Consider the following 25,512-nt stretch of genomic DNA (forward strand, 5'->3'; position numbering starts at 1 on the left):
AGGTCAAGAAGTGGTCATCAGTTTAATTCGAAAGTGATGGAGAGAGCAGGAAGTAAGTTTCATAGTTTAGGAATAAATTAAACATTTTAGGGTTAGCAGGCTGTAACTAGTGATGTGACACTTGGATCGATGTTTGGGCCTTAATTCTCCTTGAATATGTTCCCTTTAGACTTAGAAGGATAGTAGTTTGTTGACGGAGTTAAAAGATAGTTGACTTAGTCTTCCGTATGCTTTGAGGTCTGTAGTTGCCTTTGCGAGTCTTTGACCATGGTGTTGCTTTCAGGGAGAACTTTGGTGACGTGTGCTTAATCTCTAGGTTCCTACTTAGAGATTCATCCTTAATGTGATGTGTTTTTTTGGGGACCCTCCTTTGAAAATTGGAGAAGTCAGATAATTTGGTTGAACCTCTCCTTTCTTATTCACCTTAGCAGCTAACATCAGGCATGAATCTGTCAAAATAGTTGTTCACTGCACTGGATTGCAATCTGACTCGATTTCATTGCATATGTATATTACTATTCAGTGAGTGGTGATTGTAATGAGGTCAGCTAGAGTTCCCTGATTGGGGCTGTTAACCTGATCCAGTGGGGGAGCAGTGGCTGACAGGTGTAAATAGGCATGTTAGGGGCTCTGTTCATTCAAAGAGCTGGCTCTGAAGAAGTCGACCAGTGTCAAGTACTATGCACGTGTAAATAAGAGGTGACTTGGTGACTGGATACCAGCCTCTTCAGAGTGATTTCAACATCCTCTTGAGTGACGTAGACATTGTATTTATTGCCTCTTCGTTCGCACTATATTTTGAGCATTGTTGGAACTTGTGATCTGAATTCTTTTTCATTTTTATAGCAATGGAAAACATTTCAGTCATATGTTTAGAGGTATCTCTTCTATGATGCTTCTCTTGATCGTGCAAAAGAATGTTTTTATTCCAATGTAACTAACCTCAGAAAATTCTGTTTTTGGTCTAGGTTATGTCATGACCTTATTAAGCCCAACCACTTTTCTACTGGCTTATTCTTCATATTTAGTTATTTAATCTCCTTCTGCATTTCAAATGAGTTTGACGTTATAGACCCTTCCTTTGAAGAGCAAACATTTTCTAGTATTTGATATTTCCCGTGGTAGAGATTTGCTTGTAGCATACCTTTAAAATTAAGTGTAAAGTCCCTTGTATCCTGAAGCTGAGGTTTTATTGCTGCATGTAGTGCTTTGTCAAACTGACAATACTATGATATTAGCATTAAAAATGTGAGAGACCCATTGACATAAACGTCTGCATGCCTCATTGTTTAGTTTCCTCAAGGAAAAGGTTTGTGTTTATGTTTACCTAATTTATCTCTTTGTGTAGTTTTTGGTATCTTAATTTTCTGTGGTTGTGTTCTGCTTCAGCATATCTTCTGAAAGTGACCTACTTTCTCACAATAAAAGAATTTGGTTTCAAAAGCTTAGCATGCTCATGCTGTAAAGTTTCTTTGCTGCACAGCATTTTAGTATTTGGTGTCTAACCTATCCACCAAATTGGCTTATTTGGTGTGATTTTATTTTGTTGTCTATTTACCTCAAGAAATGAATAGATTCTGTAGAGCCCCATGCCAGTTTTTGACTTCTCCTGTCTTAGGATTGATCTGTTTTGTTTCTGGACCTCTACTTCACTCACCATCTGAACAGCTTTGTCTAGACATTCTTTGTGTTATAATAAACCTGACAAAGATTCATCAATAGCACCTAGAACAATCTGGGGTTTCTCCTGAATTCTGACTTCAAATCACCATAGTCTCATCTCTTCACTAGCCTGTTGAGATCACTAATAAAATTATCTATGGATTTACCTGGATGTTGCACTTTTTTTGTTAACTTTTAGCCTTTCAAGAATTTTATTAGTTCAGGGGCTGAATTTATTGTCAAAGGTTTTCAATACCTCTTCAAATTTTTCTGATCTTTTATTTACCTTTTACTGAGCAATAACACAATGTTCTATGCTCGTTATTGTGAACAGGAATGTATTTATTTATCCAACTTATGTCTTTCTATCCCGTTTTAAAGCTATTGTATACCTCAAGAATTGACTTCTCCAGGATGTTGAATTTTGTGTGCTCTCTGGTCCATTTTTAAATATTCCTGGAAATACTATTTCTGATTCCATTGTTTCCGAATGATATGAGGTATTTTATCTTAAGTAATTATTTTTACTTCGCAGTAAAAACAGTTCTCTCACACTTCTGCCTATACATTATGATTTTCCTATGCTTCGCACATATGCTGTAAGGTTTTCTCAAAGTCTGCAACTTTAGTGGAGGTTTCTCATCCCTTTGCAGCTGGAGTGTAGATTTTCCTCTGTTTTCAGAGTATTACTACGACTTCCCCTTTGTTCTCCTTGTTTCCCCCCAAAATTTCAGTATTAGACCAGAATCATTAATTTCTTTAACTTTCTCAATTTTTTTCTGTATTAAGTGGCTTAGTTAGTGATTTTCATTGCCATATGAGTTTTATCGTGTGGTTCTCTTAGTTTTATATTTCCAGTCCTGCCTCATGGTGTACACAATATGGCAGCAACTAGATCTGCAAATAGTTTTAAAATTACTTCCCTTTCAGCTAAATTACTGTAGCATTTAAGGTTTCCCCTTATTACAAAGGAGCTTTTGGTTCAGACTCACACAATCCGCTGATTGGTTAAGTCAGTTATTCAACTTGGATGTCGTCCCTTTTCCACAGCCCACCACCTTGCGATGCAGCCTGTACATCTGCCTTGGAGCTGCAGGTATTTTCTGATCCATTTCTGTGCCTTCTGTCAGATCTGCAATGCTGTGTGGTTTTGTGTTGAGTGTAGCTACAAGGTTCACAGGGCTCAGAGCTGTCAGCAATCAGCAAACTCTTTCACAAAGTCTTCTGGGTCACGAGCATGTTTTAGCCCTAATTTTCCTAGGAAGACTACATTTCAATTTTCTCTCAACTGGTAACAGTTAGAAACTGTGAGTAGCAGTCGTCAACAGCAGGACCCCACTGTTGCCATCATGTTTTGTGTGCATCTCTTCAAACCCAAACTGGTGTAGTGTGAAAGAAGATATCCATATTTCTGGCCTATCTCGAAGAGCCTTATTGAGTGCACTGTATAAATGTTATGGCATTACAGAAACTACTTAGAAGTTTCATGAACTTGGTCCACATGTTACATATTATTAGCACACTTTTCACAGATCCACCTTCTCCTACAAACTCCTCCTTTGACACAGAAATTACAGAAACTCAGCAAGTCAGGCAGCAATTGTGCAGAGTTAACATTTCGAGTCCAGTGACTCTCCTTCAGAACTCCTTCTTTACTCTGACCGGGTGTTGCATGTTGCATGCAGCCAAGTATTAACCCTTTGCAGAGCCATATGCAACATTACTAAAAGGATACTTCACTCCCTCTTGATTCTTCTTCAACACTTCCTGGATGTGGCAATTACACTTTAGAAGTTTGTAAGTTTGATCTGCACTGGAATCTCTGATTGATCAGATTAGGTTAAGAATCACTCAACACCAGGTTATAGTCCAATAGGTTTAATTGGAAGCACTAGCTTTCTGAGCGCTGCTCCTTCATCAGGTGGTCCGAAAGCTAGTGTGCTTCCAATTAAACCTGTTGGACTATAACCTGGTGTTGTGTGATTTTTAACTTTGTACACCCCAGTCCAACACCGGCATCTCCATATCATGATCAGATTAGCTTTGCTGTGGCTTAATGTGCCATAGATTGGGTGGCCGTTCGTTGGATCCCACATAAGCAGAGAAGCTGAGAGTGTGGTGAAATAAGGAGAAAATGCAGGAGCACAACAGCAAAAGGAAGAAGCAAGGCCTGGAAGGTGAAGGCTAGGAGAAGGCCCACATGGTGGCAGGCAGACGAGCAAAGTGTGAAGAGTAAAGGGGCATGGTCGGGAGCAGAATAGTTTATGGAGAGTGACTGGGAGAGGCTGCTTGTTTTTTATGAAGCTGTAATCCATTCAGGAGGGAAAAAATGGTACATGGTAACATCACCAGACAAAGACACCCAAATTAATCTGAAATTAATCTTTAATTTATTTTATCCATTCTTTATCAAATGATTTATCATGTAATTAGAATCAGTGGTGAATTAATTTTTCTGATTCAGCGGAATAAAGTTTAAAATTACACTAGGAAGGTTAGCAACATTGAAGAATTTCTCATTTTTGATTATGGTTTGAAAGATATAGATAATAAAGTTAGATTAAAAACATTTAGGTTACTCTACCCATAAAATTAATTTGTTAGCACAGGGAAAGGAGCAGATTATTGTGCAGCTGATGAATATTTATGTAAATCTTTACTTTCCTTAATTTTGTAAAGAGTCAATTATAAATGGGACAGGGAATTTCAGTCCCATGGAATGTGGATCCTCTGTCACATTGTAACACCAGGATGTCTCTTATTTTTGGATAGTCACAATTGAGCTCAAGGTCTGAATTTCAGAGTTTGAGCAGCAACTGATGGACCTGTGAGCAACTGATGGCTTGATGAGTACGTACAGTTCTGAATGTGGTCACCCCAAATCTTAAAGATATGTAAGCAACGAGATAATGAATGACCGACTGCCAGACCATCAAAATGGAAGAAGCATGTTTAAAGAAGTCCCAAATGTATCTTGTTCTTTGACTGGTTAAACTTATGGATCATCTGGGAAATGTGTGAAACTTTATGTTGCCATAGTCTTACCAGGCCATAGGGCTGCTCTCTCATTAGGGAAAGATGACTGGTAGCGAAAGTGGGCACTGCAGATGTTGGAGATGAGTCAAGGTTAGAGTAGTGCTGGAAAAGCACAGCAGGTCAGGCAGCATCCAAGGAGCAGGAAAATTGATGTTTCGGGCAAAAGCCTTCAGGAAGGGCTTGATTCCTGAATTCACTGGAGGATTGCATCCAATTTCTACAGTTTAGAGAGACATGAAGACTTCAGAGTGGTATGATAAAAAGGTTACAAGAAAGGTTCCAGGAATAATTATCTTCGTGGATAGATTGGAGTAACTGGGACAGAAAGTGCTGGAAAAACTCCTGATGAAGGACTTTTGCCCAAAACATCTAATCTGGAGATGACTGGTGGTAATTTAACCTGAGGGTCACCATACTTTAGGTGAGGGGAGTGATGGTGAAGGAGAGTCCTTCATGGTGACTTCAGCCAGTAATGGGATTTGAGACCACACTCTTGGCATCACACTGCTTTGCAAACCAAGCATCCAGTGAACTGAGCTAAACTGAAGCTGCCTCCTAGGTACAAGGGCTCAGGATAACACTGAGCAGCTGATGTCCAAGTGTTGGAGGTTTTAGCAGGCGTGGTGGTGCGAGAAGGTGAACAACCAGAGGTTGTGGTTCATCTCAATACAAGCAACATGGATAGAATGAGGGATAACAACCTGCTGACAAATCTAAGGGAGTTGGATGAGAGTCAAAGAAGCAGGACCATAGAGGTAATAATCTCCAGGTTAATCCTGGTGTCAGGCACTATTGAGCATAGAAATTGGAGGACTGAACAGATGACAGAATGGCTAGAGAGTTGATGCAGGGTTCAGGATTTTAAATTCCTGGTGCCAATTCCATGGAAGGTGGGATCTGGACTGACCAGACAGATTGCACCACAATAGGACTGGAAACAATGTCCTGGCAGGCAGTCTGCCTGTGCTGTGAGAGAGAGTTTAAACTAATTTAGTTGGGAACCTAGCTGTAACACCAAAAATGAGGAACAATTTACACAAAGATTTCAGATAGTTAATGGAAGAAATGATAAGATACTCCGTGAGGTCAGATTAAGAAGGAATGCAGTAAACTCTAATTCAGGTTTACAGTATCTCTACCTAAATGCACAAAGTGGTGTAAATATGAATGGTGAGCTACAGCAAACACAAGTATGATGTTTTGGTAATAACAGGGACCAGATTCACAAAAGAACACGATGTGAATTCCTTATTCTTGGACACAAGTTGTTCAGGGAAGATAGGGAATGAAAGATAGGAGGAGGTGAGGCATAAGGAGATCATTCAGTCCTGTAGAGGGTTGTTCTAAAGAGACAGTATCTAGTTGGGTAGAGCTGAAATTATCCTATCAGAAACGTCCTGAGATACTAACCAATGGGAAACATATAGCGGAACAAACTTTCAGAGATTACAGAGACATGAATGATAATAAAATGGTAATAATATGTGGAATTTAATGACGCCTGCTGAAGTGCCCTGTGAAGGACCATGGAACCACTTGGAAGCAACAAATTGTGAGGCCATTTTTCAGGTCTGTTTGTATCTCATCCTGGAGCCAGACTGGTTTTATTTCCACGTACGAGTTTATAAAATGCCACATTGACTGACTGTCTACAGATTGTGTGCTTTTTGAACAAAACAGAATGTACCTGCAAATTCAAATCTGTAAATGCAAATACACGCCAAACCTCACAACTCACACCTAAAATGCATTGTCTGACCTAAGGTCTCATCTTTATTCTGATAAAACCTGACGCTATCTTGCAGTAGGGATTTATTAATCAATTGAAACCTGCAACTCCAGTCTAACTGGTTAAAGACTCAATAGCCATCTAGATTTGTTCAATACATTCGCATATGACCCTTTGATCTTTTACTATAAATTCTGTGTCCAATGTATTCTCCCTCACCAGCAGCCTTAGGAAGGCGCGGTGGCTCTGAAAGCTTGCAGTTTCAAATAAGCCTGTTGGATTATAACCCAGTGTCATGTAACTTTTGACTGTGTTCACCAAAGAATAAAGTGCAACTGGGGTTTTGGTGAATGAGGAGATAGTTAAGATGCTCAATGAACTAAACATTGATCAAATAAAAGTTGATTAAAGTTGATAAGTCATCAGGAACAGATCTGATACATCTGAGGATGCTGAAGGAAATTGTAGATGTATTGGCCATCATTCTGTAATCCCTAATAAACACAGAAGGTGGGGGTCAGAAGATTGGAAAATCATGAGTTGTTCAAAAGCAAGAAAAAAACCCAAAGATAAAGGGATAAACCCAGCAACTACAGGCCAGTCAGTTTCACCCCATCACTGGAAACAAACATATTTAAATGATAATCTGGGGCAGAATAAACAGTCATTTGAATGTGTCGATTGATTAAGGAAATACTAATGTGGATCTTGGCAAGTCATGTTTAACCAAGTTGATTCATTTCGTAGGGTCACAGAGTCATACAGTATAGAAACAGACTCTTATCTGCTCCCAGGAGGACCAGTTTTATCACAGAACACACCAGATGGCCTCTTTCTTTAGAGATCGCAATTTCCCTTCTCAAGTGGTTGAAGATGCCCTCCAACGCATCTCATCCACATCCCACACTTTCGCCCTCAAACCCCACCCCTCCAACAGTAACAAGGACACCCTCCTGGTCCTCACTTTCCACCCTACTAACCTTCGCATTAACTGCATCATCCGCCGACATTTCCACCACCTCCAAACGGACCCCACCACCAGAGATATATTTCCCTCCCCACCCCTTTCCGCTTTCCACAAAGACCGTTCCCTCCGTGACTACCTGGTCAGGTCCACGCCCCCCAACAAACTATCCTCACGTCCTGCCACCCTCCCCTGCCACCACAGGAATTGCAAAGCCTGCACCCCCACTTCCTCCATCACCACCATCCAAGGCCCCAAAGCAGCCTTCCACATCCATCAAAGTTTCACCTGCACATCCACCAATATCATTTATTGTATCCGTTGTTCCCAATGTGGTCTCCTCTACATTGGGGAGACTGGACGGCTCCTAGCAGAGCCCTTTAGGGAACATCTCCGGGACACCCGCACCAATCAACCCCACCACCCTGTGGCCCAAAATTTCAACTCCCACCCCCCCCCCCCCCGCTCACAATCTGCCGAGGACATGCAGGTCCTGGGCCTCCTCCACCGTCATTCCCTCACCACCCGACGCCTGGAGGAAGAACGCCTCATCTTCCGCCTCGGAACACTTCAACCCCAGGGCATCAATGTGGACTTCACCAGTTTCCTCATTTCCCCTCCCCCCACCTTATCCCAGTTCCTACCTTCCAGCATTGTCCTCATGACCTGTCCTACTTGCCAATCTCCCTTCCCACCTATCCACTCCACCCTCCTCTCTGACCTATCACCTTCATCCCCACCCCATTCACCTATTGTACTCTTTGCTACCTTCCCACACCCTCTTCTCTGACCTATCACCTCTATCCTCACCCTCATTCACCTATTGTACTCTTTGCTGCCTTCTCCCCAGCCCCACACCCCCACCCCCCCCCCCCCCCCCCATTTATCTCTCCACCCTGGAGGTTTCCTGCCCCTATTCCTGATGAAGGGCTTTTGCCCAAAACATCAATTTTCCAGCTCCTCGGATGCTGCCTGACCTGCTGTGCTTTTCCAGCACCACTCTGATCTAAACTCTGGTTTCCAGCATCTGCAGTCCTCACTTTTGCCTCTTTGGTCCAACCAGTCTTCACCAAACATAATCCCAAACTAAACTCGTCATGGCCTATATCCATACATACCTTTTCCTATTCATGCACTTAACTACGTGTCTTTTAAATGTTGTTACTGTGCCCACATCCACCACTTTCTCAGGAAGTTTATTTCACATGCGAATCACCTTCTGTGTGAAAAATTTGCCCCCATGTCTTTTTTAAATCTCTCTCGTCTCACCTTAAAACTATGAAATGGAGGTGCCAGTGTTGGACAGGGGTGTACAAAGTTAAAAATCACACAACACCAGGTAATAGTCCTACCTGATGAAGGATCAGCACTCCGAAAGCTTGTACTTCCAAATAAACCTGTTGGATCATAACCTGGTGTTGTGTGATTTTTAACTTATAAGTATGCCCCTAGTCTTGAAATCCCCCATCCTAGGGAAAAGACACCCACCATTAGGCCTGTCTATACCCGATCTTATAAACTTCTTTAAGGTCTTTATAGAAATGACACATTAGACGTCAGCACAATTGTGAGCAAAATGGGACAATGACAGCATGGATACAAAGTTGGTTGAGCATCAGAAAACGGACAAAAATGAATAGTTCATTTTCACCCTGAAAAAAGATGTACAATGGAGTTCTCTAGGCTTCCATGATGAGACCCCCCAATTTTTCTTGATTAAGTATTAATAGCCTAGATTTGAATACACAGGGTACCATTTCAAAGTTTAGAAATGAGACAAAGCTTGTAACTATTCTGAATTGTGAGGAAAGTGATAGCCATCAAGAGACAGGTTGGTGGAATGAGCAAACAAAATTTAATGTAGAAAAATGTGAAGTGATACATTTTGCTGAGAACAAGAAGGAACAATATAATAAAGCTTGCATTCTTAAGGGAATGCACAAGCAGGATGACCTTGCGGTAAATGGAGTCAAATTCTTGAAGGTAACAGGGAGCTTGGTAAATGGCTTAAAAAGCGTAAAGAATCCTGGGCTTAATAAATAGAGGTGTAGGATACAGTTGTATGAAAGTTATGATAAACACTTCATACAACACTGATCTGAACTCACTGGAGGATTGCATCTAATTTCTACAGTTTAGAGGGGCATGAAGACTTCAGAGGGGTATGAGAAAAAGGTTACAAGAAAGGTTCCAGGAATAATTATCTTCAGTTTTGTGGATAGATTGGAGAAACTGGGACAGAAATTGCTAGAGAAATTCAGCAGGTCTGACAACATCTGTGGAGAGAAAGCAGAGTTAACGTTTTAAGTCCAGTGACCCTGCTTCACTGAACCTGAAATATTAACTCTGTTTTCTTTCTGCAGCTGCTGCCAGACCTGCTGAGTTTCTCCAGCAATTTCTGTTTTTGTTTCAGATTTCCAGCTTCTGCAGTTCTTTGCTTTATATTGGAAAAAAAGAGTTATTTTCTTTAACAAAGACTGTAAGGAGGTTTGATAGAGGTGCTCTAATTCATGAAAAGTCTACAAACAGTAGATAGAATTAAATCATTTGAGAACTACAGGACATTGATTAAAATTATTTTGTTTTTATTTCATAGGATTCAGCAGCACTAACAAGGGAAGTATATGTTTCCCATCCCTATTGTCCTTTAAGCATTGCAGTCCATATGAAATACGTACACCAATAGTGTGACAGTGAAGGAAACAATGATATCATTCCAAGTTAGGATGGCATATAATTTTGACGGGGATTTTGAAGGGGGTGGTGTTGCCATTCATCTGCTACCCTTGTCTTACTAGGTGGTAGAAATCACAAGTTTGGAAGTAGCTGTTAAAGGAGCCTTAACAGTGCAACTTCTAATTGGTGTACAGTGGTGGTAGAGGAAGTGAATGTTAATTTGGCAGATGGGATGCCAAACAAATGGACTATTTTTTTTCTGGATGGTAGTGAGCTTTTTGAGTGTTGTTGTGAAGATCTGAATTCCCGAGGGGGGGTCTCTCAGTTCCATGATCGGCCAGTAAACACACCTGTAAATGACTCTTTGTGAATCACACAAGCAAGCGTTTATTCTTTGATTTGGCCAGGTCGTTAGACTTTGATCAGCCCAGAAGTATGAGTACTCCTAGACCACCAAAAGAATCCAATGACTCAGAATTTGCATAGGGTTCATATACATTGTTCATAGGCAGGCATGGAACATGATCGCTTGGTAGTAACCAATAAAATATCATTAAGCATTTGTGCATACTGTCTTATCCTATCATAATTTCTTGTAAACAACCTGTTCTTAGAATCGTCTTTGTCCTGCCTTGTGGTTAGGGTTGAACCGTTACTTCTGTATTTTTATCAAGTTTGATCAGTCTGCAGTTTCTTGTTTTGTCTGGTTCAGTGCAATCTAATTTAGCAATGCAGAAGCCATTTTGTGCAGTGCTTTCAACCATTTTGTCCTACCTGTCAGATGCCCACATCCTCAGTTGGAGCTGCACTCATCCAGGCAAGTCAGAAGTATTCAGACTCCTGACTTGTGCCAGGAGGTGGATAGGTTTTGAGGACCATGCAAGTAGGTTAATCATCACAGGATGTCTAGCTTCTGACCTGCTCTTTTAGCTAGTTATTTATATGGTTGGTGCCTTTCAATTTCTGATCATTGATAATCCCCAAGATGTTGGCAGTAGAGTGTTCAGTGATGGTAATGGCATTGAAAGTCAAGGGGGTGTGGTTAGACCTTTTCTTGTTGGAGATGGTCATTGCCTGGCAATTGGTGAAGTGGAACTATTACCTGCCATTTATCAACCAAAGTCAGAAAGTTACCAAGATCTTGCTGCATATGGATATGACAATTAAGAATTTGATGAGTCAAGAAGGAACTGAAGACTGCAGCTAGTATTCCCACCTTTGATATTAAGATGGAGGGAAAGCCCTTGATGAGGCAGCTACAGATGGTTGGTGGTGGGGTAACAGTCTTAATAAGGAATAACATTATTTGTATATTTGTAAGTGAGGGTCTTGGATCAAAGGATCAAGATGTAGAATCAATTTCAGTGGAGCTAAAAAACGGGGAAAAGGGAAACAAACATTAATGCGCATTGTTAATGGAACACCAAACGAAAGTACAAATGTTCAGCATGCTATAAATTAGGAAAGTAGAAATGCATGAAAAATGGGTAATACTGTAGTAACAGGAAACTTCAATTTCCATTTTGGACTGTATTAACCAAATTAGCACTAATGCTGTGGGAGGTGAATTCCTGGAAGGTGAAAGTAATAAATTTCTGAAATTATTTTGAAGAGACAACTAAAATTTGCGCTGTTTTCAAATCGGTGTTATATAACGAGAATGGGCTAATTAATAACCTTGCTGTAAAGGCGTCTTTTGGAAATAGTGAATGTAATATGATAGAATTTTACAAAAACTTTGAATGTGGCATAATACATTCTAAAGTCTTAAAGTGGAGGTCTTAAAGTGGAGCAAGGGTATCTGAGAGTATGAGGGTAACTTGGTGATGGTAGATTGGGCAAATGCACTCAAAATGTTGACAGTAGGCAAACAGCGGATAGTCCTTAAAGAAATGCCACAAGGTCTACAACAGGTATATATTCCTCTAAACACTTAAGTATCAAACAAAGGTTAAAGATTGTATTATCAAAGGAAGTAGCTTATAAGAATTCCAGAAATAATGGTAAACCTGAAATAGGTCAAAACAAAACTGACAAGGAAAATAAGAGAATATGAACTGAAGCTTGTGAGAAACATAAAGGAAGAACATAAAACCTTCTATCAATATATTAGATGAAAATGGTTGGAAGGATTTATTTAGAGCCATTAGAGATGAGGACAGGAGATTTTTTTGTGGAAAACAAGGACATAGTGGAGAAACTAAACAACAATTGCATCTGTTTGTATAGAAAAAGGCTCTGATCCTGAAGAAGGGCTTATGCCCGAAACGTCGATTCTCCTTCTCCTTTGATGCTGCCTGACCTGCTGCGCTTTTCCAGCAACACATTTTTAAGCCTACAAAAAGGTACAGAAAATCTCGCAGAAAATCTATCATCTCACCAAACTAAGAGACTGTGTAACTGACGAGCTGCATCACTCCCACGAAGAGGGAGTGATTGAAAAATTAGTTGGATTGAGGATTGAGAAACCACTTGGACCAGAAGAGCTTCATCCTAGAGCGTTGAAAGAAATAGCAATAGAGATAGTAGAAGCATCTGTGGTTACCTTTTGTGATACTACAAATTCTGGAAAGGTTCCTGATGGAGGTAGCAAGTACAATCCAATTATTTAAGAAGGAAGAGGCAGAGTGGAGAACTACAGACCTGTTCATTTGATATCAGTAATATCAGTGTGAGGAAGGATGTGTTACTGAATATATGAAAAGATATGACAAAATTGTGCAGAGCTAATATGGATTTATGAAAGGGAAATAATGCTTGACAAACTCATTGGAGTTTTTTGAATGTTACTGATAACACAGACAAAGGAGAACCAGTGAAAGTATTTTGATTTTCAGAAGGCATTATGACTTTTGATAAGGTACCACACAGGATGGTAGTAACATAGGTCAGCAAGACTTGATGGGCTGAAAGACCTCTTCTGTCCTGCAAAACTGTATGACAGAGAATAGGAATAAATGGATTCTACTCAGAATGGCACTTTATTGCGAGTAGAGTGCTATAAGAGTCAGTGTTATGTCCACAACTGTTCATAATTTATATAAATGATTTGGATTTGGGAACGAATTGTTGAATTTCCACATTTGCTGATAACATCAAACTAAATGGGAATATAATTTATGAGGAGGATGCCAGGAGGCTTCAAGAGGATTTGAACAGGTTTAGTGAATGGGCAAGAATGTGACCAATGGAAGATAATATGTGTAACTGTGAAGTTATTCACTATGGTAGCAAAAACAGCAAGGCAGAATATTCCTTAAATGGTGAGAAACTGGGAAATATAGGTGTGTATTAAAAAACTGGGTATCCTTGTTCATAAATGATAAGCCTTTTCTCATGTGATTTCTTGCCACACTGAGTTTGGTTTGGACAGAGTGGTTGAGGAGAAAGCAAATTGAAGAATTATCCTCAGATTGTGATTTCAAAGTAGCATAATTTATTGTACATTAGCATGTTTTAATCAATGATATACATGGCTCTGATCTTATAATGACTTTAGATAAGGACTAATCAACTTTCTGCATGTGTTCATGTGAGTCTTCTCATCCACATCGTTAACCTGGTGTTCTTTCAGGCAGGACAGTGCAGTGCACCATAGCTTTGCCCACGCTACATATTTGCAATCAGTGATATGCAACTCAGTGACATAAGCACAAGATTGCCCTGTAAGGCTTTACACAGCAACTAAAGACTAGCAGATAGCTGCAACAAGTGATTAGGAAGGCAAGCAGTATATCAGCAATAGTTTCAAAGGGATTGGAGTATAGAACTATAAATGTGTTACTGCAATTATATAATGTCTTGGTAAAATCTCAGTTGGGGTATGGTGAACAGTTTTGGTCTCTTCATATAAGGACATGTTATAAAGACTTTTCAAAGGACTTTCACCAGATTAAACCCTGGCATGGCAGGATTATCTAATGAGAAGAGGTTGGAGAAATTGTGTCCTTCGAATTTTGATGAGCAAGAAGTGTTGCCATTGAGACTTATGAATTTCGTACAAGCGGGACCCAGTAGATATGGAGAGGACACTTGCCTTAACTAGTAATTCAAGTATCGGCCATCCATTTTCAGACTGAGATGCGAAGTTCCTTCACTCAGAGGGTGGTGAATCTTTGGAATTCTCTTTCCCAGGAATGCTGTGCAAGCTCAATCATAGAGCAAGCTCTCGATAAAAATCAATAGATTTCTGTAGACTAATGACATTAAGGGATAAAGAGATAGATTGGAAAGATTAAATTGAGGATTTGGACATTCATGGTTACTTGGTGAAAATCCTGGAACTCCCTCCCTAACCACGTCATAGGTGTACCTATAACAAATAGATTGCAGCAGTTCAAGAAAGCAGCTCACCACCACCTTCAGACAAATTGGGTATAGCTATTAGTCAATGAATTTTGGCCCAGCCAGTGAAGCCCATATTCAGTGTCCATTGCTCTCGATGTGGTCTCCTCCACACTGGTGAGACAGGATGCCAACTTACAGAACATTTCAGAGAACATCTCCAGGACAGACGCACCAAACAACCCCATTGCCCTGTGGCTAACCACTTCAACTCTCCCTCCCACTCCACTGAGGACATGCAAGACTTGGGCCTCCACCACCGCCAAATCCTAGCCAACCAACGCCTGGAGAAAGAACACTTCATCTTCCACCTAGTGACCCTCCAACCACATGGCATCAACCTCAATTTCACCAGGTTCCTCATCTCCCCTCCCTCCACCTTATCCCAGATGCAACCACCTAACTCAGCACTGTCCTCTTGAACTTCTTCCACCTGTCCAGCTTCCTTCCCACTTATCCGGTTCACCTTCCTCTCTGATCTATCACCATCACCACCCCACCCCCCCGCCCACCACCACCTGCATCCACCTCTTACCTTCCCAGCTACCTTCCCCCACCAGCTCCATACCCCTCCTATTTATCTCTGAGCCTCTTTGCCCCTCCCCCCACATTCCTGACGAACTTACACCCAAACATCGACTCTCCTGCTCTCAGATGCTGCCTGACCTGCTGTGCTTTTCCAGCGCCATACTTTTTGACTCTGATCTCCAGAATCTGCAGTCCTCACTTCCCCCGAAAAATAAAAGAAGTTGATTCGTCATTTTCTAATATGGCAGGCAAGCTCACTGTGCTGAATGGCCTCCTCCTATGTGCCTATGGGCAATGCTCTGTCTCCTGAGGAAGTCAGATTATTATGAGGTTCATTAAGGTTATACTGATGTGCCTATCTAACATGTATAAGTTACATTTTACCAATCCAAAACTAAAACCACAAACTCAATAGTGTTGTAACAATCAAGCATCTCTTTCAGATCTCTCAATGGGTTGCTATCAATTTTTGTCTTCCTACCTGTCATATAAACAACTGAAAACATCACTTGATTTCCAGTAGCCAAACATGGGCAAGATGGGGAAAGTGGTGCAACATAATGTGGGTTTCAAGTAGGAGCAAATTGTTAAGAGTATAATAATAATGTCTGATGCATTGATGTGCATGCTCTTGTTCTGAAATTGCTGAAAATGTGTTGCTGGAAAAGCGCAGCAGGTCAGGAAGCATCCAAGGAGCAGGTGAATCGACGTTTCGGGCATGAGCCCTTCTTCAGCCTTCTTGATACCTGAAGAAGGGCTCATGCCCGAAATGTCGATTCTCCTGCTCCTTGGATGCTGCCTGACCTGCTGCGCTTTTCCAGCAACACATTTTCAGCTCTGATCTCCAGCATCTGCAGTCCTCACTTTCTCCTTGTTCTGAAATTACCCACCTTTACTCTTCCTTTTCTTCATGCTTTAATGTGTTACAGCCTTCTTTGACTTCATCAGAACCAGCGACAGGCTGCTGTAACTGCTGAGCTGTCCTTGCCAGTGACAACTGGATTTTGGAGCTCATGCGGATACAGCAGTTGAGAAGTGGAAGCACTTTGAGCTGTATTTTCTCTGTCTCTTCCACAATCACACTTCACATGTCAGAGCTGTACACTCTGCTAACACTGTGGGTGTAAATAACAACACATGTTAACACATATTTGATTGCTTTGTTTGATGCTGTCTGCAGTTAGTAATTCTTTTCATGGAAGACCAGGTTATCGCAATGGCCTAGCACCATATCCTGCTTGTGTTTGAGATGGATTGCTCCATTGGCAAACATAGATAGTACATGAGACACCTGTCAATACAATAAACATTCACTGCTACATTCTGGACACAGTGGTGAGAGAGAGGAGGCATCAAGTTTAAAAGAGCATGCAGAGACACTTAATCTGAACACAGCACTGAGAGAGAGGAGGCAACAAGAACATTAAAGAATGTGGAGAGAGAAGTATGTCTTCATTATGAACTCAACATCGAGAGAGGAGGCAGCACGTTTGAAAACATGGAGAGTGGGGAGCAGCTTCAGCACTGAGAGAGGTCAAGTGTGAAAGATAATCCAAGGAAATCTGTAAGTTCATTGGTTGGTGAGAAGCTGTTGATAATGGCTGAGTCTAAATAGCCTAATTTTTTTAAAAATGTGTGATTTACAAAGAAACAGCAGTTCCATGAATTTCAGGACATAGCATGAGCAAAGTAAAACAAACTAGCAGTGAAGAAAAATAAATTTTATAGTAAAGTTTGCATTCATTCTAAGGGTAACAAATAGTTTTCAGAATGTCAGGATGGTAAGGACAAGAGAACTATACATCCTGCAGTATGTATGAAATCATGAGCAGACCATGTGTCCCAAACAAACACATCAGCAGGAAGTGTCACTGGCTGCACAAGCTTGAGTTCGAGGTTTCAGAACTTGGGCAGTGGCTGGGGTCACGGCTATGTATGTACGAGACAGAGGACTGTGTGGATAGCACCTAAGCAAATGGTCGCATTGCAGGTGAGAAACGTAGAGAGTGAATAGGGAACTATGAGGTAGTCTAAGAAGACCAGAAAATAATGCAGGAGCCCCCTGTCTACATGCTTGCCAATCAGTATTCTATTTTGGAAGCTGGTGAGGGTTAGAATGATGGGTCTTCAAGGGAGTGGAGTCTGAAACAGGTCCATGACATCAAAACCATCTCACCTGCAATGGAGAATGAAAACACAATACATATAGTGGATTCCACGGTCAGGATTAAACAAAGGAGCAGCATTACGGAAGCTTGTACTTTCAAATAAACCTGTTGGACTACAACCTGATGTTGTATGATTTTTAACTTTGCCCACCCCAGACCAATGCCAGCGCCTCCATATCAAGGATTCAGACTGGCATTTCTGCAGCATGAAACGTGTCTTCAAGATTATATGTTCCCTCCTAGGGTCAAGGATGTCACAAGGCAGCTACAAGACATTCTTTTAGGGGAATGGGATGAGTCAGATATTGTGGTTCACATTGATGATGGGAAGAGGGATGAGATCATGAAAGCAGATTTCATGGAGTTGGAAAGAAAATTGAAAAGCAGGACCACAAGGGCAGTAATCTCAGGGTTACTTCCAGTGCCACGTGCTAGTGAAAATAACAGTAGGATGATTAATCGATTGAACATGTGGCTGGAGAACTGGTGTCAGAGGGAGGGCACCAGATTTTCCAGGAATTGGAACAAGGTTTGGAGCAGTGGGACCTGTACAAGTTGGACGGGATACATTTTAACAGGACTAGGACTGATGCCCTCACAGAGGGATTTGCTAATACTGTCAGGATTAGTTTATACTTTCTTGTCAGGCTGAATGGCAAACCAAGCTGAAACTTTCCCGTCTTGTGAACACTTTTTGTTTTCTCTGGAGCATTATGATACTGGGTTCTCAAAGCTGTACTTCAGGGAAGTGATGATAGAATGTTGTTTTCCATTGTGAATTGGTCAGATGATCAAACTTGAGCATGAATGCCTATCATCACAGTTTCTGTGTTAGGAGAAAAATATAGCTTATAGAGAATAGATTCAGCTGAATATTAAGAATGTTTCTCATTTATTCAAGGCTTAATTTTAATGCCAGAAAGATTCTTTAAGATTTGAATAAACAAGCATGTTTAAGCAATTTAATTAAAAAACATTAAAATTTGTTTGTTCCGGGTTGTTTAATGGAAAGTTCACTAATGCTGCATATGTGTATCTGCATTTCCATTGCACAATGGAGAGTAAATCAGAAAACTGTACCTTCCAGCCTATTATTGTCACCCATAATTTTAAAGAGCAGGTAATTTATGCCTAAATATCTCAAGGGAGGAAAATAAAAATAAGAAATAGCTAGCAACAGACAATGTGATGTGGATTATTAAAGACTATAAAAGAAGCAATAGACATAGTGGAGGGAGGAAAATGAGTGGTAAAAGCATGTTGAGGAATTGGAGTTTAATGGTTTTTAAAAGGATCAACAGCAATTTAATTTGTATAATTGATGAAGCCCAATTCCCTCAAGGCAAGTAAACTTTGCTGTCATGTAGAATTTTCCAGATCCCAGCAAGCCTGCATACTACTTTGTTTGAAAAGCTGTAAAACTTTCTCCCTAAGCTTTCTCCTTCCACTTCAAGATTTTTTTTGTCTTTATCAGTGCCTTCTAATCCATTAACAACCCTCAGCATTCCCTCACCTAGTGATCCAAGAATGCAGGAGGTGATCCAGCATTCATAGACCCTTCCTCTACAGATTTCCTGGAACCTTTACCCCATTGCTTTCAGAAACTTGCAAAGCACTGCTGCCACTCAACATGTTGAAGCTCCATAGGAAATCTAGGGACTCACCCCATCACATCCTGCTTCTCTGACACCCCAACCAAGCACCAGTTTCCCTGACCTCCAGCCTTTATCCAAACCCCATTCCCAAGCCATCCCCTTTCTCCCAATCCTTAGTCCATTTTCACACTGTCCACGAGCCTGGATGCCTGATCTGGTGATCTCCTCCACCAATCCCGACTATCTCTGACCCTGATTGCAATAGTATGAGCATCCTATTTCTATATAGTCCCTTTAAATTTAAGGGGACGTATCATTATCTTGCATGGAAAATGATATAAAAAAATCCTTGATGCCAAGTTAAAGAAGAGATATTAGTATAGCTGATAAAAGTTTGGTTCGGGAGGTGAGTTTATTAAGGAGTGAAACCACATGGAGAGACTAGGAAGTCTAAGGTTAGAATTTTAGATTTTAGTACTTAAATGTTTGAATTCACAACCACAAATGGCTGGGCTATGATGGAAGATGTAAAAGAGGTCAAAATTGAAAAATGCAGAATTATTCTAAATTTCTTAAGATGTAGGAAACCACAAACATTGGGAAAGGTGAGGTCATGGAGGCATTTGATGAAGAGTGTGTTTTAAAATTGAGGTGAAAATGGAAGGGACAGCTGAGAGATGCTAAGAAAAGAACAGTAAGAAGAGGAAAAGAAGTAAATAAACTGCATTTGATTACATTTACTACATTTTATTTAAAGTATATTATCATCATTGCATTCCATGATGGTCTTGAATACTGCATGAAGCATCCAACAATTTCTGATGTGGACCTGGAAATGAATGTCTAATCTAGTTGTGCCCCAAATCTGCATCCCTGAAATTGATGGAGTGAAAATGAAATCCCTCCTTCAGGGAGATCAGTCATTGGAAAGGTGAAAGGCTTTGATAGAAACAAGAGCATTATAATTGGAGGTGAGGGTATGATTAAGCAGATTGATAGTTGAAGTGTCATGGAGTTTGAGGACCAAAGGCTGAATAAATCAAGTTTGACAGCTTGGGGAAGGATATTGGGGGAGTGGTGATGACATATGAAACACTGGGGAGGTTCAGGGTCCATATTAAAGACAAGAAAAGGAAAGAAGCGAGAGGCAAACAGCAAGATCAGTTTAGTCTTTAAAGTACATTAGCCTTTTAATAATGATATTCAATAAGCTAGTTAATGACACTTCATTTATCTATGGTGCTGAAACATGAAAAAGAAATGAACGTAAACCAAAAATATAATAAGCCTCAGCTGAATCTCAGCTGAACCAAAGCAAGTGGCTGTAGATAGCCTCAGTGAGTTTGGTTTGTGGAAGGGAATATTGGCTTTGATTTGCCTCTTTATCATTGCCTTATGACTTCTGCTAGAGCATGTTTGTAAGCACCAGAAAGCAACATCATCTGACTTGGAACTGATCCCATTCACTGCCAAAGATCATATGGCCACTCACTTTTTAGTTATACAACAAGTAATAGTCTTTAGCAAGTCATCAAAAGGTAACAGGTAGTGATAGGAGATTACTGAGAATATTTTAAGCAGATAGAAACTACATTAGTCAGTATCTATGCTAGGCCCCTGACAGCACTGCCTCATTAATTGAAAACAACAATGAGTGCCTAGAAATGTGATCACTGCATTTTCCAAGGATACAGTTTCAAACGTAGGTCAGCTAAGGTAACCTTGTATACTCTCAGATGCAAAGCTAGAACTCTAGCGTTCAGTACATCTGTTTCTATTTTTCCACATCATCATCATGTCCCTCATCTACTTAAAAAACATTTCTGTTCGATTGCAGCTGCAGAAGCTAAAGCGGTCACTGTCATTTAAAACAAAAGGTCTCCGGAGTAAAAGTGCAGAAAACTTCTTCCAACGGACAAGCAGTGAGACAAAGCTGCAGGTAGAACTACTGCCTGGAGTCAGTTCCAGCACTGGACAGCTCCCAGTCTCCGAAAGTCAAACGTCCACCCCAACTAAAACTCAGAGGCAGTATGAGAACAGGACGCACTCCTTCCTCGAATACGTTTTCAAGAAACCAACCTTTTGCGATACCTGCAACCACATGATCGTCGGTAAGCAGTTCCCCTGTGAAGTATGCAAGCATGTTGATGTTCTTCATATTTTTAAGGATGAATCTCTGGACAAGAATTGCTATTATTAGATTTACCCATCTTGCAAGTGATACTTTGAGGGTTCTTTTGCACTGAATTTAAGATCTTTCTTGTAGACAACATAATTGTTGATAATACCAAAGCGTCGTTGTAAGAATGAGTCTGCAAAAATGTCTCCATCATCCAGAGGGTCGTTCTCTCAAGCGAGGGAAGAGGTTGAGAAGGAGAGTCCCTAATATTGTCAGCAAACCAACTGTTCAGTCAACCGAACTAGCTGACCCCAATTTTAAATTGGTTATCACTTCTATATAGTAATTAATTGTGGCCCCAGCACAAGTACATCACTTCTTACAGTTTACTATCCTGAAAAGGCACCCCTTATCCCAGTTCTGTGTTTTATATTAGTTAGCCAATTCTCCATTTGTGCTAATATACTACCTCAAACACCATGGTTTGGAGTATACTGTACACCTTTTTAAATGCCTTTTGAAAATCCAAATGTATTACATTCACTGCTTCCTGTTTATCTTACTTGCTTGTTCTCTCCTCAAAGACATCTAGTAAACTTGCTCGGCATATTTTTCCCTCATAAAGCCACACTGGTTCTGCTTCATCATGCTATGTATTTCAAAAAACTGTGCAATTACATCTTCTATAATATACTCTAATACTTTCCCAATTGTAGACATCCACCAATTTTGTATCATCAGGAAATTTGGATACATTGCAATTTACCATCCCCCTCCTCCAAATAGTAAGTAATTGAGGCCCTAGGACTGATCTTTGTGGCATTCTAATAGTGGTATATTTTCAACCTGAAAGCACCCATTAGTCCTGCCTCTCTCTCATTTGTTAACCAATCCATGCACGTATGTTATTTCAATACTACAAGCTGATTGATTGTGCAATAATATTTTTATATGGCACATTAACAATCCCCCTGTGGAATTCCAAATACACCACATTTACTGGCAGCCCTTTATCAAGTTGCTTGTTATATAATCAAATAACTCTAGCAAATTTGTCAAACATGATTTCACTTTCAGAAAACCATGTTTATTCAGTTTGATTGTGTAATGCTTTCCAAATGTCCTGCTTTTTTTCTCAATAATGAACTCTAGCATTTTCCCATTAATGGATGGTTGTATATGTATCTTAATTTTATTTACTTGCTTTACATTGGTATCCCTAAATATTTGTTTATAAAATGAATCTTATTGATCATCAGTCTTGTCAGCTCCAATTGTGTCAGCAGCCACAGCCTTTTGGGAGAAGACAGTTTCACTGCCCCACTACCCTTTATGTGGAAAAGTGTTCCCTGATGTTGCTCCTTCCTGGCCAGGCTCAGATTTTAAGATTTTGACTCCCTTTCTTCATTTCCACACCAGAAATTTTTATTCCCCTCTGATCCAACCCTCTTTCTGGTGAATCTGCACAGTATGACTTCCAAGGACAATGTATGCTTTCCGAGGTGCAGTGCCTAGCACTCCAGATGATATCTGATCAAAGCCTGAAACAACTGCAGCAATCGCTCTTTTGTAAGGCAGTCCTTTTGAGATAAAGGTCATTATGCCATTGTTTTTTCCTGCTGGCTGTAAATGAACTGTGCACATAGTCTGTCAAATCTCTTTGCTATCATCCAGTTGGTCGTATTTTTCTATTTTAGAAAATACTCATTTTCCTTCCTATACAGAATTCCGTCTCCTATTGGTTTGCTCACCTCCTCCTTAATTAGTGCTTCTTGTTAACCTGTTGCCAAAATGCCAAACAAGTTTATAAAAAAACTGCACAAAAATTGGATTATTGATTAGTTTGGGGATATTTACAAGTATTGAAGGGTTGAAAGAGAACCAGAATCCCATTTATTAATGAACGATGATTTTTAATGCATGATTATAATAATAATTGAAGCAGAAATATTGATTTTTATTTTTATGTGCTACACTTTGTGGTTTGTAAAGCATGTTTTAAAGGAATTCCATATTTATGAAATGTACTATCATTGGTATCTGTTGACAGAAATGTATCACTCTTTATGATTATTGTAATAGTCTTTACATTGCTAAATCATGGAGCTTCATTTGATTAACTGAACTTAGTGACTTAAACAAAGTAAAATACTGTGGATGCTGGAATAAAAACAAAAATTGCTGGAAGTACTCAGCAGATCGAATAGCATCTGTGGAGAGAATGAGAGTTAACGTTTCAGGTCAGTAAACTTTTGTCAGGACTCATCAGGCTAAGAATTCAGTTCATATGAAATGTATCTGACCTGAAAAATTAATTCTGTTTCTCTCCATTTAGTGGTTTAAAACCCAGCAAAATCAGGCCACACTTAAACAATATATTTCCCTCTGTGCAGCATGCATGTGTTATGCTCCAATGAATTGTGCTAAAACAAGGTAAGGTGTCATGATTATGATTGGGAGAAATCAAGCTGATCCCAGGGTTCCTTTATGGATAGGATATTAGGAGGAATTCTACCAGGTCACATTTAAACAGAGGTGCATGACATTATGAAAAGGTATGTTAGATAGTTTCAATAACTGAGAGTTTTAGGATCTGGCACCATGAATGTGAGATTAAGTCTAGGATATTTAGGCGTGGAGTAGGAGAAATGTTTCATATTCATAAATTTGAGAGACTGTAGAGTGCACTACCAGAGTTAGTGATTGGAGGAAGAACATTGTTAATATTTAAGGATAGGTGGCTGAGGTACAGAAAAGAATGAAGGAATTTGGGGTAGGACAGGTGCCTGTGCTTAGGGCTGTTGCTCACAATGTTGGACACACTGCATGTCTAATTGGATCAATTGGGTTATTCCAGTTTTATAATTTCTATAATTAATTATTGTGTGGGTTAAAACCACGCATTGGAGGAAACAGTGAGTCAAAAACCAATTATAGAAAATTACGCCCGACATGGTTTTAAGAAAGTTCAATTGTTATTTATTTGCAGTTGTCTGTACTGATATAGCTTCAGGTTAATATGTGCCATTAAATGCACTCTCTGTTCATTCAGATCACTTAATTGCTAACTGGATATATGGAAAATATTGATTTAACTTGTGATGTGTATTTATTTGACAGGCACCAATGCCAAACTTGGGCTGCGCTGCAAGGCTTGTAAGATGAGTATTCATCACAAATGCATTGATGGTGTTGAACAGCAGCGATGCATGGGCAAGCTGGTAAGAAGCACTGTGTATATAGTATGGTTACCATAGAAACAGACAGAACACTGTACGCTCAAAGATTAATCCCTTGAGGGTTGATTGTGATTTGCAGCTTTTAAAATTTGCAGAGATTAGCCATCAAAAAAACTAATAAAAATTATTTCACAGAGCACGTTATGGAGCATATTCAGAAGCAAAGCAACAAAACTGGAAGCTATTGCTAAATTTACAACATTCTTTCCATAAATCAAATTGTATTTTTCATTCTGGCATAGAAAGACTAATATGATCCTGAAAAAGGGTGACTATGTTGTTTAAAAGACTCTGAGAAAAAAGAACAAAATGTTTATGTTGCTGGAGGACTGGTCCAATGGGAAGTGCTTGCGTAAGTTTCTCCTGACAGTATGGAGAATGATTACCGAAAGAGAATTGAAAAGCATATCTGGCTATTTGACCAAGGGTTAGATTAGTAAAGGCTAGAGTTGTTCACTGGTTTTAGATTGAAAGTGGATACAGTTGGAGGTTATGTGGTGTAACTAGGGATCTAAATGCAGAATCTACCCAGCAAAACGATAAAGACACGAGTAATGAAAGCAGTTGTTCTGATTTAAATTTGCCAAATGACTTTCTTACTTGGAAAACTTTTTAATTTAAAATGACTCATCATTTGGATTAGCTTTGAAATCAGATATGTAATCTGAAGAACTGTACCAGAAGACTTGGTGTTGCAACCGTCTTCATATTCTTTTGTGTGTGTGTGTGTGTGTTTCCATCTCCTTCGGAATCAGTATAATTCAAGAAATTCAAAGCGTCTTTCAACATGGGATAGCTATTGTGCTACAATTGCCACATGTTTCTGGCTAACCAGTAAACACTCACACTCAGGCGAAAGTGAGGACTGCAGATGTTGGCAATTAGAGTCGAGAGTATGGTGCTGGAAAAGCACAACAGGTCAGGCAACATCTGAGGAACAGGAAAATCAATGTTTCAGGCAAAAGCCCTTCATCAGGACTCTCGTAATCACACTACCAGCTGTAGGCTCACCAGAAGTATTTGCAGATTAATAATTACCCTGTTCAGTGGCATGAGGTGTGACATCAGCATCATGCAAAAGCTCATTAGTGAAGTAGCAAAATTCTTCCCAGATGCCACAATCATTAAGCTAGTGAGAAGTTAAACTGACCAGGACAGTACACAAACTTGCTATTTTCCATCAAATACCACACAATTCTTCATATCCAGGCCCTTTCGACCCAACCAGTCCACACCGACCCTCCCAGAGTAATCCACCCAGACCCATTTCACTCTGACTAATGCACCTAACATTATGGGCAATTTAGTATGGCCAATTCACCTAACCTGTACATCTTTGGACTGTGGGAGGAAACCCATACAGTCATGGGGAGAACGTGCAAATTCCACACAGACAGTCGCCCAAGGCTGGAATTGAACCTGGGACCCTACTGCTGTGAGGCAGCAATGCTC

The 25,512-nt window shown here is 40.1% G+C and overlaps 1 protein-coding gene across 1 annotated transcript in view; it reads left to right on the plus strand.

Annotated features, from left to right (window-relative positions):
* Positions 1-25,512, plus strand: part of stac (SH3 and cysteine rich domain) — a 125,953-nt gene that overhangs the window by 22,680 nt on the left and 77,761 nt on the right. Inside the window, exons 2-3 of the mRNA XM_043688836.2 lie at positions 20,540-20,813; positions 23,942-24,042. Of these exons, the coding sequence (XP_043544771.1) occupies positions 20,540-20,813; positions 23,942-24,042 (375 nt within the window). The remainder of the gene's footprint in view (positions 1-20,539; positions 20,814-23,941; positions 24,043-25,512) is intronic.

This window comes from Chiloscyllium plagiosum, unplaced genomic scaffold (genome assembly GCF_037043375.1).
Source record: "Chiloscyllium plagiosum isolate Xiang-an unplaced genomic scaffold, Cpla_swu_hap1 HiC_scaffold_4, whole genome shotgun sequence".
Taxonomy (NCBI): domain Eukaryota; kingdom Metazoa; phylum Chordata; class Chondrichthyes; order Orectolobiformes; family Hemiscylliidae; genus Chiloscyllium; species Chiloscyllium plagiosum.